This window comes from Scyliorhinus canicula, chromosome 16 (assembly GCF_902713615.1).
Source record: "Scyliorhinus canicula chromosome 16, sScyCan1.1, whole genome shotgun sequence".
Taxonomy (NCBI): domain Eukaryota; kingdom Metazoa; phylum Chordata; class Chondrichthyes; order Carcharhiniformes; family Scyliorhinidae; genus Scyliorhinus; species Scyliorhinus canicula.
In genome coordinates, this window is record NC_052161.1 from 132,358,731 (window position 1) to 132,374,542 (window position 15,812).

Consider the following 15,812-nt stretch of genomic DNA (forward strand, 5'->3'; position numbering starts at 1 on the left):
CTCCCCTAGCCTCGGGTACTTCAACCCATCCAGAAATTCCAGCATCTCACGGTCTCCCCCGGGTGGCTCTGACCTGTACAACCTCTCATAGAATTCCACAAAAACCTTGTTAATCAGCTCCGGAACCACCACCAACTTCCCGGCCCTATCCCTTACCTGAAGAATTTCCCTTGCTGCTGCCTTCCTCCAGAGATGACCTGCTAACATAGCCTTGTTTCCATGTTCATAAACTGCCCCCCTCGCTCGTCTCAGTTGGCGCACCGCCTCCCTGGTGGATAGTCGGTCGAAGCTCGCCTGTAGTTCCTTCCTCTTTCCCAGCATCGCTGGGTCCCCATCCTCTACATAACTCCTATCTGCCTCCAACATCTCATCTATTAGCCTCTGTCGCTCCAACCTCTCCTCTTTGTCCACCTTGGCCTTAAACGAAATTACCTCAGCCCTCACTACCGCCTTTAGAGCCGCCCAGACGACTGCCATTGACACCTCACCCATACAGTTGAATCTTACATATTCCTTAATTATCTTTTACATTTTTTCACAGAATACTTGGTTCCCCAAAAACCCCACATCCGGTTTCCACCCCGGCCTCTGCGCTACCCCCTTCTCCAGCACCATATCCACCCAATGTGGCGCGTGATCTGACACAGCAATTGTAGAGTATTCCGACCCCTTGACTCCAGCCAGCAAAGCCTTTCCCACCACAAAAAAGTCAATCCGTGAGTATACCCTATGGACTGCACAAAAAAAAGAGTACTCCCGTTCCCCTGGGTGCAGGAACCTCCAAGGGTTGGGGCTGGTTTAGCACACTGGGCTAAATTGCTGGCTTTTAAAGCAGACCAAGGCAGGCCAGCAGCACGGTTCAATTCCCGTACCAGCCTTCCCATACAGGCGCCGGAATATGGTGACAAGGGGCTTTTCACAGTAACTTCATTGAAGCCTACTTGTGACAATAAGCGATTTTCATTTTCTTTTTCATTTCAAGGGTCCACCCCTCCCATTTCTACCATTAGCCCAGCCAGCGCCTTTGCCCCCCCCTGATGGGTGCGGCCGCGATCTGTCCAACCTTGGCTCCTGCACCAAGTTCCAGTCCCCCCCCCCACAATCAGCTCGTGTGTGTCCAAGTCGGGAATGGCTCCAAACACCTTCCTCGCAAATCCCACATCGTCCCAGTTGGGACCGTATACACTTACCAGCGCCACTAATCTCCCCTCCAGCGCCCCTGCCGCAATCACATATCTGCCCCCCTGATCTGCCACTACCTTCTCCATCTGGAAGCGTACCCTTTTGCTGACCAACACCGCTACCCCTCGAGCCCTTCCATCAAATCCAGAGTGAAACACTTGACTAACCCAACATTTTTAAATCTCACCTGGTCCTTCACCCTCAAGTGAGTCTCCTGCAGCATTGCCACATCGGTTTTCAGACTTTTAAGATGCGCAAGCACCCTTGACCTCTTGACCGGATCTCCAAGCCCTCTCACGTTCCACGTGACTATCCTTACTCGGGGTCTCTCACCACCCCCCCCCCCCCCACCTTTCTTATCCACCATCATCATACCGCTGGGCCCTGCCCCATAAGCCTGACCCGCCCCTGTCCATTGTTAACATCGAACCCCTTCCCCCCTCCCGAAAACCCCCCTTACCTTTCCCCCTGAAACAACATCCCCCAGCATCCAACCCTTCCCCCCCTCTCGCTCGCCTCATGGGCCCATTGAAGCCTGCTATCCAGGCTCCGACGTCCGCAGCCCTCCTCTCCCCTCACCTCCGTTCACTAGCTGACTTAAGCTAGCTAGTGCGGGTGGCTCCCCCCCGCCAAGACATATCATCCCCTTCCACCCAGGCCCAGAGAAAAAAAAACCAAACCCAACAATCCAACCCCTACAATTCACGAACATAACATTTAACCGTCGCAACACAGAGCGCCCATCAACCCACCATTAACTTGAACTCTATAACAATGCAAAGAGAAGTAAATTACAATACAATTCCGTAAAAAGAAAGTTATAACATTTATACATTTTCCGGCTGTTCAAACACAGTCCACAGTCTCTCTTCCAGTTCCGCTCTTCATGTCTGTCCCAAGCCATCTGCCTTGACGAACGCCTCAGCCGCATCCACTGTCTCAAAATAAAAATTTTTGCCATTATACGTTACCCTCAACCTCGCTGGGTACACCATACCAAACCGCACCCCCTTCTTGTACAACGTCGCCTTCACTCGCCCAAATGCCGCTCGTCTTTTTGCCAACTCCACCGTCAAGTCCTGGTAGATCCGGACCATAGTACCATCCCATCGCACCTCCCTTTTCTGCTTCGCCCAGTTTAACACCGTCTCCTTCATGCAAAACTTATGGAAGCAGATAATTAGTGCCCTTGGCGGCTCGTTCACTTTGGGCTTCGGCCTCAATGACCGATGGGCTCGGTCTAGCTCGTACTGGGAGGGGTTCTCACCCTCCCCCATCAGCTCCGCCAACTTCTAAGCGAAGTATTGTGTTGGCCTTGGGCCCTCTGCCCCTTCGGGCAAGCCCACAATTCTCAAATTATGCCGCCTTGAGCGATTTTCCAAGTCTTCCAGCTTTGCTCGGAGACCTCTATTAATCTCCACAGCCCTCCGCAATTCATCTCCCACCGAGGTGACCTGGTCGCTGTGTTGTGACATGGCTTCCTTCACTTCCTTCATCTTCTCGCCCTGCTCTCTCACCTCGGCCAATGCCTTTGCCACCGCCACCTTCAACGGGGCAATTATCGGGGCGATTGCCTCCTCCACCAGTAAGTTCAATACGACCACCGTCTCCTTCCTCAAGGCCTCCATGTGCCTCGCAGCTCCACCGCCATCACCTCGGTCATCTTCTCCACTGTAAATAGTGCGGCCCCGCTTTGCAGTTCGGCTTCCGCCATCCTGTCACCACTTTTATTCGTCTTCTCCTTCTTTCCTCCTTTCTTCCTTTCGCGTTTCCTCCTTTCTTCGACGCTGCTTTTCGCATCCTTCAGAGGCTTATTGTTTTTTACTGTTTTTTTTACTTTCTTTCTCTTCTCCTCTCTCTCCCTCCACCCTTCTGTCCTTCTTCAATCTGAATTATTCTTTTTTCTACAATAAGGGGAGGAAAAAAAAACTTCACCAAACTTCTTTAAATTTTCCAGCTTTCTTTCTTTCTCCTCTGCATTCATCCAGAATTCCCCTGGGACCAGGCTTCAGCCTTCTTTCTTCCCTCCTACGTGGGAGCCATCCGATGTGGGACACCCCACTGACATGGTGCCCTGAACTCGGGCCTGCCTCCTGGTAGCTCCGCCCCCACTGCTCTGGCCCCGACGCCGCGCTGGGCCCAGCGCCTCAGCCCCCGCCGCCCGACACCCGCGCGGCGTTCTTCACCGGTTTTTAAACCGGCCCTGCTGGCTGCTCCCAGCGGCCCCAAAGGCCGACGATAGTCGGGGGGTGCGTCAAAGTTCGGGGAAAACGCCGCGACTCGCCGCCACCTGCGGGAGCTCTTCGCGCTGCGACCACCCTGCGCGCCCACGCCACCGGAAGACCTCTCCCAACATCTTGAGTCCTTTCCTCCATTCTATCTTTCAAAAGCCAATGCAGGTGTCTCAACTTTCACTTCATCTCTATGCCTTCATCCATTCCAGCAAATCTTCTCCATCCCAGTGAATGCTCTTTTTCATTCACCTACTTAGGATTGTGGATCAGAGTATTTGCACAGAGTTGGGATACAATCCACAATACGGAATATTGGACAAGGTATGTGAACTGAGTGGGCTTCAGGGTTGTGAGCGTTTTTCCCTTGTGTTGCTACGACAACTTTTACAGGATATAATCATTGGTTGAGTACAAGCATTTAGCATATAATATGTTAAGTTGAAAGGCTGCTAGTTTTCAGAATAAGTGCTGAGATCATTTTAATTAATTAATTATCACTATTTAATTGGCGGAAACAGCTGCAGTTAATGTAAAGCTTTGCTCAGGGCGCGATCTTCCCAAAAATTAACCAAGTTCCCGAGGGAACGCGTTTAGCCGTGTGTTTTCCCGGCAGTCGCAGTGCTGAGAGACACGTGGCTATACAACACGACTGGCTGAATGGGCAACGTGCAGCCGAGGCTGCACGCAGCCCTGTTTTTTACAATGGGGAGCTCTGCTTGCTGGAAGCTTGGCACCTTGGCAGCGCTAATCTGGCACCATGGCAGTGTCCATGTCAGCTGGCAGTGCCAACATGCCTGGCTGGCATTGCCAGAGTGCCCAGATGGCACCAGCAGTGCCTGGGCACACCCTGCCTAAAGGGTATGCAGTTGGGCGCCTCCAATCCCCTTGGAGACCCCCACAAGTGCTGTTCATCTGGTCCCTGTTTGTGGCGACCAGGACCAAACAGCACTCGCCCAAGGTGCCTCAGGTTACCTTGGGATTCTGCACTTCAGAGTAAGGCTTACTACCTCGTTCTAATATGCAGATTTGCCAAAAACTGATCCCTCCCGGCACGGCATGGGATTCACCTCGATAATGTCTCGCAAAATTCAACGCAATCGCGCGAGGTGTTGCGAGGTGTTGCGAGCTGGGTAGATCCCGGGAGCAGCGTCTCCCGGCTTTCTGTCGCCACGCTGTGTCGTGGCAAGCTGCTTTTCCTGCGCAGCTTAGAATTTCCTGATGGCTTCCCATATCACTTTACTGTAATGTTTTCTCCACGCGTGTAAAGGAGGTGAGTTGCCTTTTTAACACAGCTCCCCAGATAATAATGATCTTTATTATTGTTACTGTGAAAAGCCCCTAGTCGCCACATTCTGGTGCCTGTTCGGGTACAGAGATGGAGAATTCAGAATGTCTAATTCACCTAATAGTACATCTTTCAGGATTTGTGGCAGGAAACCTCAGCACCCGGAGGAAACCCAGGCAGGCACGGGGAGAACGTGCAGACTCCACACAGTGACGCAAGCTGGGAATCGAACCTGAGACCCTGGCGCTGTGAAGCAACAGTGCTAACCACTGTGCTAACGTGTCGCTTATGTGCATTGTGACATTAAATGGACACGTTTTACGAATTTGTGCTGATCAATTTCACCCTCCAACTTATAATTGCCGCATACATTTTAAAACATTGCGGGAAAGGAGTTTATCGCAAGAAGTAATATTTTTAAACGATCATTTGCATGCTCGGACTGAATGACAGGGCAATAGTATTCCGATGTGCTGAGGAGGAAGCTATCTGCTCACATCATTTTGCAGACATGTAGCGAACTATCCTTCTGCATGGCAAACCTGTGGTGAGTGTGCACGGGCTCAGGTGATCATTCCAAACATTGCAAACAACTTCAGGCAATTGTGAAAGAAGTTGCTCAACATCCCCAGTGTTCTGCTCCTCGAACTGATTACAGAATGAAAGATGGACTGATTTATCCCCAAAGGATTTGAAGAGGTAATCTGTCATTTCGAAATGATTACGTTATTCAGGACCTTGGTGTGAATTCTACCGGCCAACCTGCCCAACATTCATGAGGAACAGACGGTGCAAGCTCAGATTTCTGATTTTGTTACTGACATCTCCACGTGCAGTACAATTGGGTTGAAGGGACAAATGGTTGACTTGAAGCCTGATTTTTGCTCGGCTTTAGCACCTCGCCAGGCCAGGTTTACATAATGTATTTTTATTTATCGTGTGACGTTTCCTCCTGGGATATATGATTTACCAGCAACTTTGAGGCATTAGCACCTTGGGGCCCAGAAGGGATTGATGTTTTTTTCCATTGAGGGTAGAAATGTTGAAATCCCTCCCACCCATCTCTCTGCCTTGCACTGCTTTTAGTTAAATCACAGCTAATCACAAAAATACTTTAATTTGGATTCTTGATCTTAATTTTAAAGTCGCCAGGCTACTGTACAGGCGTATAGACTCGAGGTGTGACTGAAACATGCTCCATTCTTGTGGGCAGTCTGTGGTTTCCTGATTAGCGTTGATCACAGGTGTGGTTTTTCGTTCCCAGAGCGCTGTTGAATCCTGTCCAAGGATCTCACTTCTACATATTTTGTTTCCCTTCTTTTCTCGAATGAGTCGATCCCCTGTGGGGTAGGATTCCACAGGCAATGGCCGCCCACTGTCACTCCTTCCAAGTTCCCGTTCTGTGTGCATTGGGGCTGGACGGCGACTGGGAGCAGAATATTATTGGAAAGCACAAAGGTTATGTCGAAATCTGTATCCAACCTTTGTTAGACCCACATTTAAGAGGACTGGTCTGCTCTCCAAATTACAAGAGGGAGGTAGAGGCACTGGAAGGTCACAAAGAAAAAAATAGTTACAAGGATGATGCCAGTTATGAGAGGTTTTCCCTGTCAGGAAAGGCTATCCAGGCTTGGGCTGTTTTGTCTCGGAAGGAGCAGGCTTGGGCTCGACCTCACAGAGATCGGTGGCACAGTAGTTAGCACTGCTGCCTCACAGCTCCAGGGACCTGGGTTCAATTCCGGCCTTGGATGACTGTCTGTGCGGAGTCTGCACGTTCTCCCCATGGCTGTGTGGGTTTCCTCCGGGTGCTCCAGTTTCCTCCCACAGTCCAAAGATGTGCAGGTTAGGTGGATTGGCCACTCTTAATTGCCCTCAGTGTCGAAAAGAAAAGGTTTGGAGGGGTTACTGGGTTACGGGGATAGGATGAACATGTGGGCATAAGTAGGCCAAAGGGTGAGTGCAGACTCGATGGGCTGAATGGCCTCCTTCTGCACTGTAAATTCAATGATTCTATCTTTAAAATTATAAAAGAGCTTGATAAGATAAATGTCCAGAAGATGTTTCCAACTGGGAAGAGTCCAAAGCTGAAGGTTTTAAATATACGGCAGTCATTAATAAACCCAGGAAGGAAGTCAGGAAAAACTTGTTTAACCAGGATGTGGTTAGAATTTGCAACTCCCCCCTGCTCCCCAACCCCGACTAGCCTCCCACCTCCTTGACCATCCAACTACCCCTCCTGATCTCCTGATTATCTCTCCTGACTCCCCCACCGACTTACACTCCATCCCTGACTACCCCCCACCACCCTGACTACTCTCCCCGATCCCTGACTATTCCCCCTCCCCACAAAACCCAGCCACCCACCAACTATACCCCCCATCCACCTCGACCAGCCAACTAACCCTCCCCCGACCAGCCAACTACCCCTCCCACACCCTAGTCAGGGGTCATACTATCAGCATCATAGGGTTATGAATTTTCCGATCTTGCTGTGGGGGCTGAGAGGCAAATCAGTGTCTGTTGATACTTCACATCATTCTATGGATTGTATTCTATGGATTTGACAGAGATATAGGATAGAAGAAAGACCACAAATAGAACACTACTTGTCCAGTAGAACGCAACTTGTCCACGATGGGTTTATGGAAAATCCCTGGCATAAAACACAACATTTAGCAAATTGTTGTTGTTGAGGAAAGGAGGGATTTTCTGCATTTTATTTGCTGTTCATTTCTTATCATGTCTTCCCAGATTGGATGGTAGGACTGGTTGAAGTTATTATGGAGCCGTGAGGTTCCAACTTGCTTTCCTTTTATAAATTTGGAGTACCCAATTCATTTTTTCCAATCAAGGGGAAATTTAACGTGGCCATTCCACCTACCCTGCACATCTTTGGGTTGTGGGGGCGAAACCCACGCAAACACGGGAGAATGTGCAAACTCCACACGGACAGTGACCCAGAGCCGGGATCGAACCTGGGACCTTGGCGCCATGAGGCAGCAGGGCTAACCCACTGCGCCACCGCGCTGCCCCCAACTTGCTACCCTCTTCAACCAAGAGTGGACACTTGGATTAGGATGAAATAATTCAGTCCCCTGTTGTCTGCAGTTAATTGGTTAGACTGCCAAGTTTAAGTGCATAACTGTGGGTCTAATGTGCGATACAGTGCAGTAATGGCTGCTGACCTTTTTAATAGGTGAGGCCTCCACTTCGGACACCTACCTACAGAAGCCAGTCATGGCAATGGGCCATTGTGTAGGTGGGATATATCTGATATTCTTGTCCATTGCTATCTTCCTTTCTGTGAATGAGCAAAGAAAAGAGTTTAAGGGGAATCTTAAACAGGTGGGAGGAGAGGAGTGGAAGAACTTTGACAGAGCCAGCTCCGTTTCTTGAGCCTGTTCTTCTCAATATTACCAAAGGAAGACCTGGCTGCTGTAAGCACAGTCAAAGGAGGAGCTAAGTAGTTTCTCGGTGATGTAATTACTTACTGCAATTGAACACGCAAACAGAAAATAGTTACTCTAACAAACGCACCTTGTCCAAAACAACAGGGGACTGACACTCACAGGTCTGGAGCAGGCAAGGTGGCTGATGGGTAGTACGGAGAATTGTACAGGAGGCCACACATCAGGCTCCCACTTGCGGGAAATCTGTCAGTGATTTCAGTCAGTGGCGGAAAGGTAACAAAAGGGGAAACTTGTCTGTTAGCAGCGGGAAGCTCATTGACATGCTTAATCGACCACGTGCATATAATTTGAATGCAACTCAACACGATTCAATCCTGATTCCTTGACTTGCTTAAACTCACATGTTTCTCTTGCACCTACAGTAACCTGCCCGGTGAAACCAGGCAACTTACATGTGGCTTCCTTGACTCACTGTAAGAACCCTTTTGGCTTCCAGGAGATCGAGACCCCGGGCCCTGGATTGTCTTGGGCGACATTTACTCTGTGTAAAAACATGTTGTTCTGACACTGAGGGGCAGAGCCAGAGGCAGGAATGTAGTACTGGATCCATAATTTAAAGGGAGGAGCGCACAACAGAGGTGTAGAGGAGCCTTCCCTTCAAGTGGCATGGCAGATCTGAGTGCTGAAGGGGAGGACAGCAGGAGAAACATCTGCCTTGTCTTTACTCAGATTTTTAACACAGCGCTGACTGCCCTTTCAATATGATGGCGGCTCCCTCATGGCCATTGAGTGATGGGAGGCTTCCCAGTGTCAGGGAACCCCCCCCCCCCCCCCCCCCCCCCCCACCATGTGATCTGGCAGCAAGTCCACATCAACCACATTCATTTCTTTAAAAATATTTTTATTCAAGGCATTTCCATATATACAAACAGAAGGAGAAGAACAACCAAACAACTCAATAAACAACCAACACCCACTCCCCGCTGCTCCCCTGATGCTGCCCGCTTCTCACATCCCATCTCCCCATTTTAAAACCCTTACCCCCACCCACCACCCCAGACCCACGTCAGATCCCCAGCGACTTCTGCGCCCACCAACAAGCCCTTCCACCCCATGACAATAAGACCAAATGCAGGCCACAATCCCCATCCTCTCTTCCCGCTCATTCTGGATGCAGCAGCACTTCAGGAACAGTGAATTTGGCAAGAGGGTTACATGATGCATCTCAATTGTTGCATTAGCTCTCACTTGTGGCTTGGGTTCTTGAGCTGTTACATCAGAGGCTACAGCTATTTTGCGGTGTACTGTGCTAACCACGCAGAGGTCATGAGTTCAAATCTCACAATGGCCAGTTGAGAGATTGAGTTCAGTGGCCTAACTGGTCTGTAAATTCCTTCAACTATGGCGGGTCCTAGATGTTGTTTTGGAGGGTTTTTGTTTGCTAGGACATGGGGAAATGTGTTCTTCAGATCGGAGCTTTAGCCGACATGTGGTATATGTCCCACATTGAGTGGTCAACTCATTATTATGAAGTGATTACTTAGTTGCAAAACAATCTCTTCAAACTAACCCACCTTCTCAGGAGGCAAGTGTGGACAATCAACCTAATTGTGCCAACATCCTAAGACAAATTGAAGCAAATATGCATAACTTAGATCCTCCAGCTATTCCATATCTGGATGCAGCTAAGATTTACTTTGCACCTTGGTGTACAGCTGTGCACATTCATACTTTGCAGTAAATTATCTTTGTGGACTGACTGTTATAAATATACCTGCGCTTTCACTTCATTGATTTTCTCTCTCATTCTTTACCTCTGTCCTTCTTACTTCGACATACAGTTAAATCCCAATGAAATAAATCCAAATAGATTGCGGAGGGTCGAATCGAATCGGAAGTCAAGGAGTTTCAACAAAGAACCCAGCACAGCAGACTACTACAAGAGCCTAGGAGACGACACGGTGGAAGACAATCGGATGGCACCCAATGAGGAGGTGAGTTTTACTCACTATGCGGCTAAACAAGGTAGGAGCATTGGAAATAGGAGGAGGAGTAGGCCAATCAGCCCCTCCAGTTTGCTCTGCCATTCGAATAGATCGTGGCTCGACGTCCCACATGATCCCCACGTCCCCTCGATATCTTCACGGGTCAGGTACTCTGATCCAGAATAGATTTTGAGTAATGTCTGAGTCAGAATAGCGAAATAATCAACAGAAACAAAACATTGAAACATAACCGAAAAATGCTGAAAATACTCAACAGGTCAGGCAGCCTGTGTGGAGGGAGGAAGAGAGCTAACATCTCAGGACGATGACCTTTCATCCGAACTAGAACAAATTCGGCACACAGTAACTCTCGACTAACTTCACTCTCTCCAATTCATTCACTGATCTTCAGTTTCTGCACCATGTCACATGAAGGTTGAAATTAATTTTTCTATTCATTAATAAAAAAAACCAAGTTAATTTACAGGCTTTATTGCTAAGGAAACAACAGCTGCTTGGGTTGTGCCGATCTGTAACTGGGGTTAAACGGAAGAGCGAAGGAATGTAGTTCACGATTCTACTCATCAATATTAGTAGCAAGTGAGCGAGCATGTTTGTGTGAGGTCCCTCTGTCTGCTATTTTATTACCACCTCCTGTGATAACACACCGTCTATCGACTGGAATATCATTAATTTAGCAATGATGAAACACTTTATAAATTTGGCACTAGTAAAGGCATGATGGGCCAAATGGTCTCCTGTCCTGTTCCATTCTACGATTTTGTGAAATGTAGCTAGGAAAGAGAGGACACACTTTTTAAAAATTCAGCAACCCAGATGAAAAGTTGCAAAGACAGATGAAGTTAATTAGAGGTTTGGTCGATCACCAGATTTGGCCGGAGCATTGCTGCACGTCCTATATAAACGTATTCGTGTCCCAGGATGCCCTGGGAAGCAAAGACCGCCCATGACTCATTTTCTGTCTGACAAAATGCATCTTCAAATTCCTTCCACTTCACCCCTTGACCTGTCGCCGAGTGTGAAGAGGTGTCTGGTATCACCTTCCTTGCAACCCCCGTAATTGCAGGCAGGGCAACAGTAACCTCCTCTTCGTCACTGTAATTGCACCCGGCTGCGATGTGCTGCCTTATGTGCCTGTGGGTGGCAGGGTAGCACATTGGTTAGCACTGTTGCGTCACAACGCCAGGGTCCCAGGTTCGACTTGTGCGGAATCTGCACGTTCTCCCCGTGTCTGGGTGGGTTACCTCCGGGTGCTCCGGTTTCCTTCCACAAGTCCCGAAAGACGTGCTATTATGTGAATTGGACATTCTGAAATCTCCCTCAATGTACCCGAACAGGCGCCGGAGTGTGGTGACGAGGGGATTTTCACAGTGACTTCATTTCAGTGTGAATGTAAGCCTACTTGTGACAACAATAAACATTATTATTACCCGGAGCTGAACTTCAAATCCCCTACCCTATCCACTGCCAAGTTTATCCACCTGTGCCTCCATGATATGCTGCTCTTACCGTACCTCTTTCCTGTGTCTCTACGACATGCTGCCCTTACCGTACCTCCTTCCTGTGTCTCTACGACATGCTGCCCTTACCGTACCTCCTTCCTGTGTCTCTACGACATGCTGCCCTTACCGTACCTCCTTCCTGTGCCTCCACGACATGCTGCCCTTACCGTACCTCCTTCCTGAGCCTCCACGACATGCTGCCCTTACCGTACCTCCTTCCTGAGCCTCCACGACATGCTGCCCTTACCGTACCTCCTTCCTGAGCCTCCACGACATGCTGCCCTTACCGTACCTCCTTCCTGAGCCTCCACGACATGCTGCTCTTACCGTACCTACTTCTTGCTGAAACATCTATCAATACTTCCATCACCTTCGCCTTGCTGTCTCAGATGAGGGTGTTCCTGCTTCCAATTTGAGTAAATAATATTCAACTTGTCCTCAAGTCTGCCAGAATATTGTGCATTCCTCCATTAAAAATGGGAGGCGTGCATTCACGGACACATTTTTCACAGTTACAATTTTCACTGGTATGAAGCGACAAGCTCATTATTGCATGGCATCTTAATACATTTTCTGCAGCCTTTCACTGATTCCTTTTCAACATTGTGACAGCCACTGTACTTCAGAGGTGCCTCATTGGCTGTCAAACACTTGGGGGGGACCAGAGATCATGACACACATGATATGAATGCAAGCCCTTTTTTAAAAAATCTCAATATGCACCCGGGAACAGTGAAGCAAAATGACAAAGCGCTTCACCTTTCCTTTCCCTGAACCATTAAACTGAGCGGGCACCATTTCTAAATGTTTCCCTCCCGATAGATGCTGACAGACCTGCTGAGTTTTTTCAGCAGCATCTGTTTTTGTTTCTGTAGACCATTGGATATCCATGAATAACCTCTCCTGTTTGGACCCTAGTAGCCCACAAACCTTTTGAGTAAATATTGGAAAACAAAAAAGAAAGATTTGCATTTAGAAAGCGCCTTTACAACTGCCGGAAGTCTTGACATTTAGGGCGCGATTCTCCCAAAACGGGAGAAATCGTAAAGCTGGCGTCAAACCCGGGCGGGTTTGACGCCAGCGCGCCCCTTCCCGACCGGGAACCGATTCTGGTCCCCGGTCGGGGCTAGCAGCCCGACGCCGTAGGCTCCGGCATGACGGGCTTAACGAATATCGTTAAGCCCGCTTGCCGGAGTTAGCGCCGGCTGACGCGTCATATGACGTCAGCCGCGCATGCGCGGATTGGAAGACTCCAACCCGCGCATGCGCGGATGACGTCATCGCGTATTTGCGCGAAACCCGCGCATGCGCGGGCCGGGTTGCCCCTCAGCCGCCCCGCGAATGGATACTGCGGGGCGGCGGAAGGAGAAAGAGTGCGCGGGCATCGGGCCCGCTGCCCGCGATCGGTGCCCACCGATCGCGGGCCCATGGCACCCTTGGCCGTGGTACTGCCGTGCCAATCGGTGCCATGGTTATGAAAAGCGAGTTTGTGACGCCGTTTTTACGAACGGCCAGACCAGGTGTGTTTGCCGTTCGTAAAAACGGCGTAAAGGGCTGGGACTTTGGCCCATCTAACAGCTGTGAATCGCTGCCGGCCGTAAAAAAACGGCGGCAGCGATTCGGGTCGGGAGTTGGGCGGGGGGTGGGGGAGAATAGCGGGAGGGCGGGAAAAATGTCGGGAAGGCCCTCCCGCTATTCTCTGACCCGTCGTGGGGGTCGGAGAATTTCGCCCTTAGTACTTTTGCAGTGTGGTCAGTGTTGTAATGGCAACTGATTTGCAGAGAGCACCTTCGACAATGTGACAATCTGTTTCACCAGGTCACACCAGGGATAACTCTCCTGCTTTTCCTTTCTTTGCCAAGTTAACTCTTTTCCTAAATTGCCTTGTATTGAGGATGCCAGGCTAGTTTGAGGAATTTACGTGAACCTTAGACAAGATAAAATATATCTGTATATTTCAAAGAGCAAGAAAAATCGAGCCATTACAGCACAGAAGGAACCATTCAGCACATCCAACCCATGCTAGCTCTCTGTAGTGCAGCCCAGTCAATCCCATTCCCCTAGTCTATTCCCGTAACCCTGCATGCGTATTTCCCTCAGGTGTACATCCAATTTCCTTTGGAAGTTGTTCATTGTTTCTGCCTCCATCCCTGGAAGCACTGAGTCCCAGGTCATTACTGCTCGCTGTGTGAAAATGTTCTTTCCCAGACCCCCACTATCTCCTGCCCAAAACCTTAAATCTGTGCCCCCTCGCTCTTGTAACATGAGCTAATGGCTGTGCTTTTTCTAACTTATCTGAACCTGTCACAATCTTATCCAGCTCTGTCAGATCTCACCTTGATCACCTTCGCACCATATAGTGCTTACAAATAACCGGATTGAAGTGAATTCTGGAAGGGGCTGGTTTAGCAAGGGGCTGGTTTAGCTCACCAGGCTAAATCGCTGGCTTTTAAAGCAGACCAAGCAGGCCAGCAGCACGGTTCGATTCCCGTACCAGCCTCCCCGGACAGGCGCCGGAATGTGGCGACTAGGGGCTTTTCACAGTAACTTCATTGAAGCCTACTCGTGACAATAAGCGATTTTCATTTCAATTCTGATTCAAGCTCCCTCCCATGTTCAGGGAGCAGATTGGAGGTCACTTCATCTTTGATTTCCCTTGAACGGTATATTTTGTGTTTGGCAACACCTAACAGATGGTTGTAAACGTCCTTGCTTATTAATCTGCCAATGTGCACAAGTTCACAGACACGTATTTAACAATGAAAAAACATTGTTGTGTAAAGAGGAACAAACCATTCTGGCTAACCTACAGCGGAATTTTAACAGCTTTTCTGCAGTTTAAGATAGTAGTACGCCTTCAGATCTTACACCAATGGAATATATTCAAAGTCAAACCAACAGTTATTATTGATTGATAGGGTTTAGAAGGGGGTTACTGTACACAAGTTGAAATGATAAAGTTTATATAATTATTTGAAACAAAAGTGATTGGGTTGTTGAGAGTATATTGACCCACAGCTTCTAGTCTCCACATGGTCGGAGTCTGGATGCATCCCATAGGATGTCCTGCGGGACCCGTCTGAACTCCCGACACCTCGTAGGAATTTCCTGGGAAGTTGCAACTTCCGATGGGTAATTTTCCTGCTCCCTCTGTGAAAGTGTCCATCTCTGAATTAGAATTAGTTTTGGCTCATTTACCTAGATAGTTATCGAGGAAATGTTAGGCTGAAAGAAAACATGTCTAACTCCTGGGTAACTGTACAACTGGCCACCCATCCCTAACTCCCAACTGATTCCTGCCCCCCCCCCGGCCCCAACTCTCTGACTCTCCATCACCCTCTGGTTAATCACCCAGACCGTCCAACTCCCCCCCCCCCCCCCCCCCCCCCCCACCCCCCGCCCCAACCCTCCAACTCCTCTGGCCCTCCAAATCTTCCCTTTAACCCTCAGATCCCCCCTCCCCATCCTCCAACTCCACACTTGGCCCTCCGACTACTGCCCCAACCCTCTTACTCTCCTCAGCCCTCCAAATACCCCCTTGATCTTCTGACTCTACCCGCCCTACCCTCTGACTACTCCCCAATCCTCCTATTCCCCGGCCCCCTGACTCTCCCTGACCTGCCGACTCCACCCCCAGCCTTCCGACTCTCCCCTACCCCTCTGAGCCACCAACTCTCTGACCCCTCTTACCTCCGACTCCATCCCCAGCCCTCTGACTCCTCCTCCAGCCCACCCACTACCCCGACCCTCTGATTGCCCCAGACTCACCAATTCCCCTGACCCTCAAACTCACCACGACCCTCCGACCCTTCACCTTGACCTTCCAACTCCTCCGACCCAGCCTGACTGGCCTCACAACCCTACCCATCCTACCACCTATCCACCCTGCCACCTACCAACTGCCACCTTACCCTCTCTGCCACCTATGACCTGCCACCATACCCACTCTGCCATCTACCACCCCACCCACTCTGCCACCCCTACCTACATTGCCACCCACCGCTAGCACCCTGCCACACTTTCCACCCTATCAACCTAGCTCAGTCACACTCATTAACCTAATTAAATGTGCCAAAGCTTTTCACTGTGTTGGTGAATGAAGACTTACCAAAATAGTAAAAAGCAGGCATGTCTTGGCTTCCCCAAGATATTAAAGATATCCAAGGATATGGGGATCATGCAGGAGAATGGTG

General features: G+C 49.5%; 1 protein-coding gene across 3 annotated transcripts in view; it reads left to right on the forward strand.

The window, feature by feature from the left end:
• The window catches only part of espn (espin), a 194,402-nt gene that overhangs the window by 105,346 nt on the left and 73,244 nt on the right, over positions 1-15,812 (forward strand). For all 3 annotated transcript variants that reach the window (XM_038773448.1, XM_038773450.1, XM_038773449.1), the window contains exon 8: positions 9,953-10,105. In XM_038773448.1, coding sequence (XP_038629376.1) covers positions 9,953-10,105 — 153 coding nt within the window. The remainder of the gene's footprint in view (positions 1-9,952; positions 10,106-15,812) is intronic.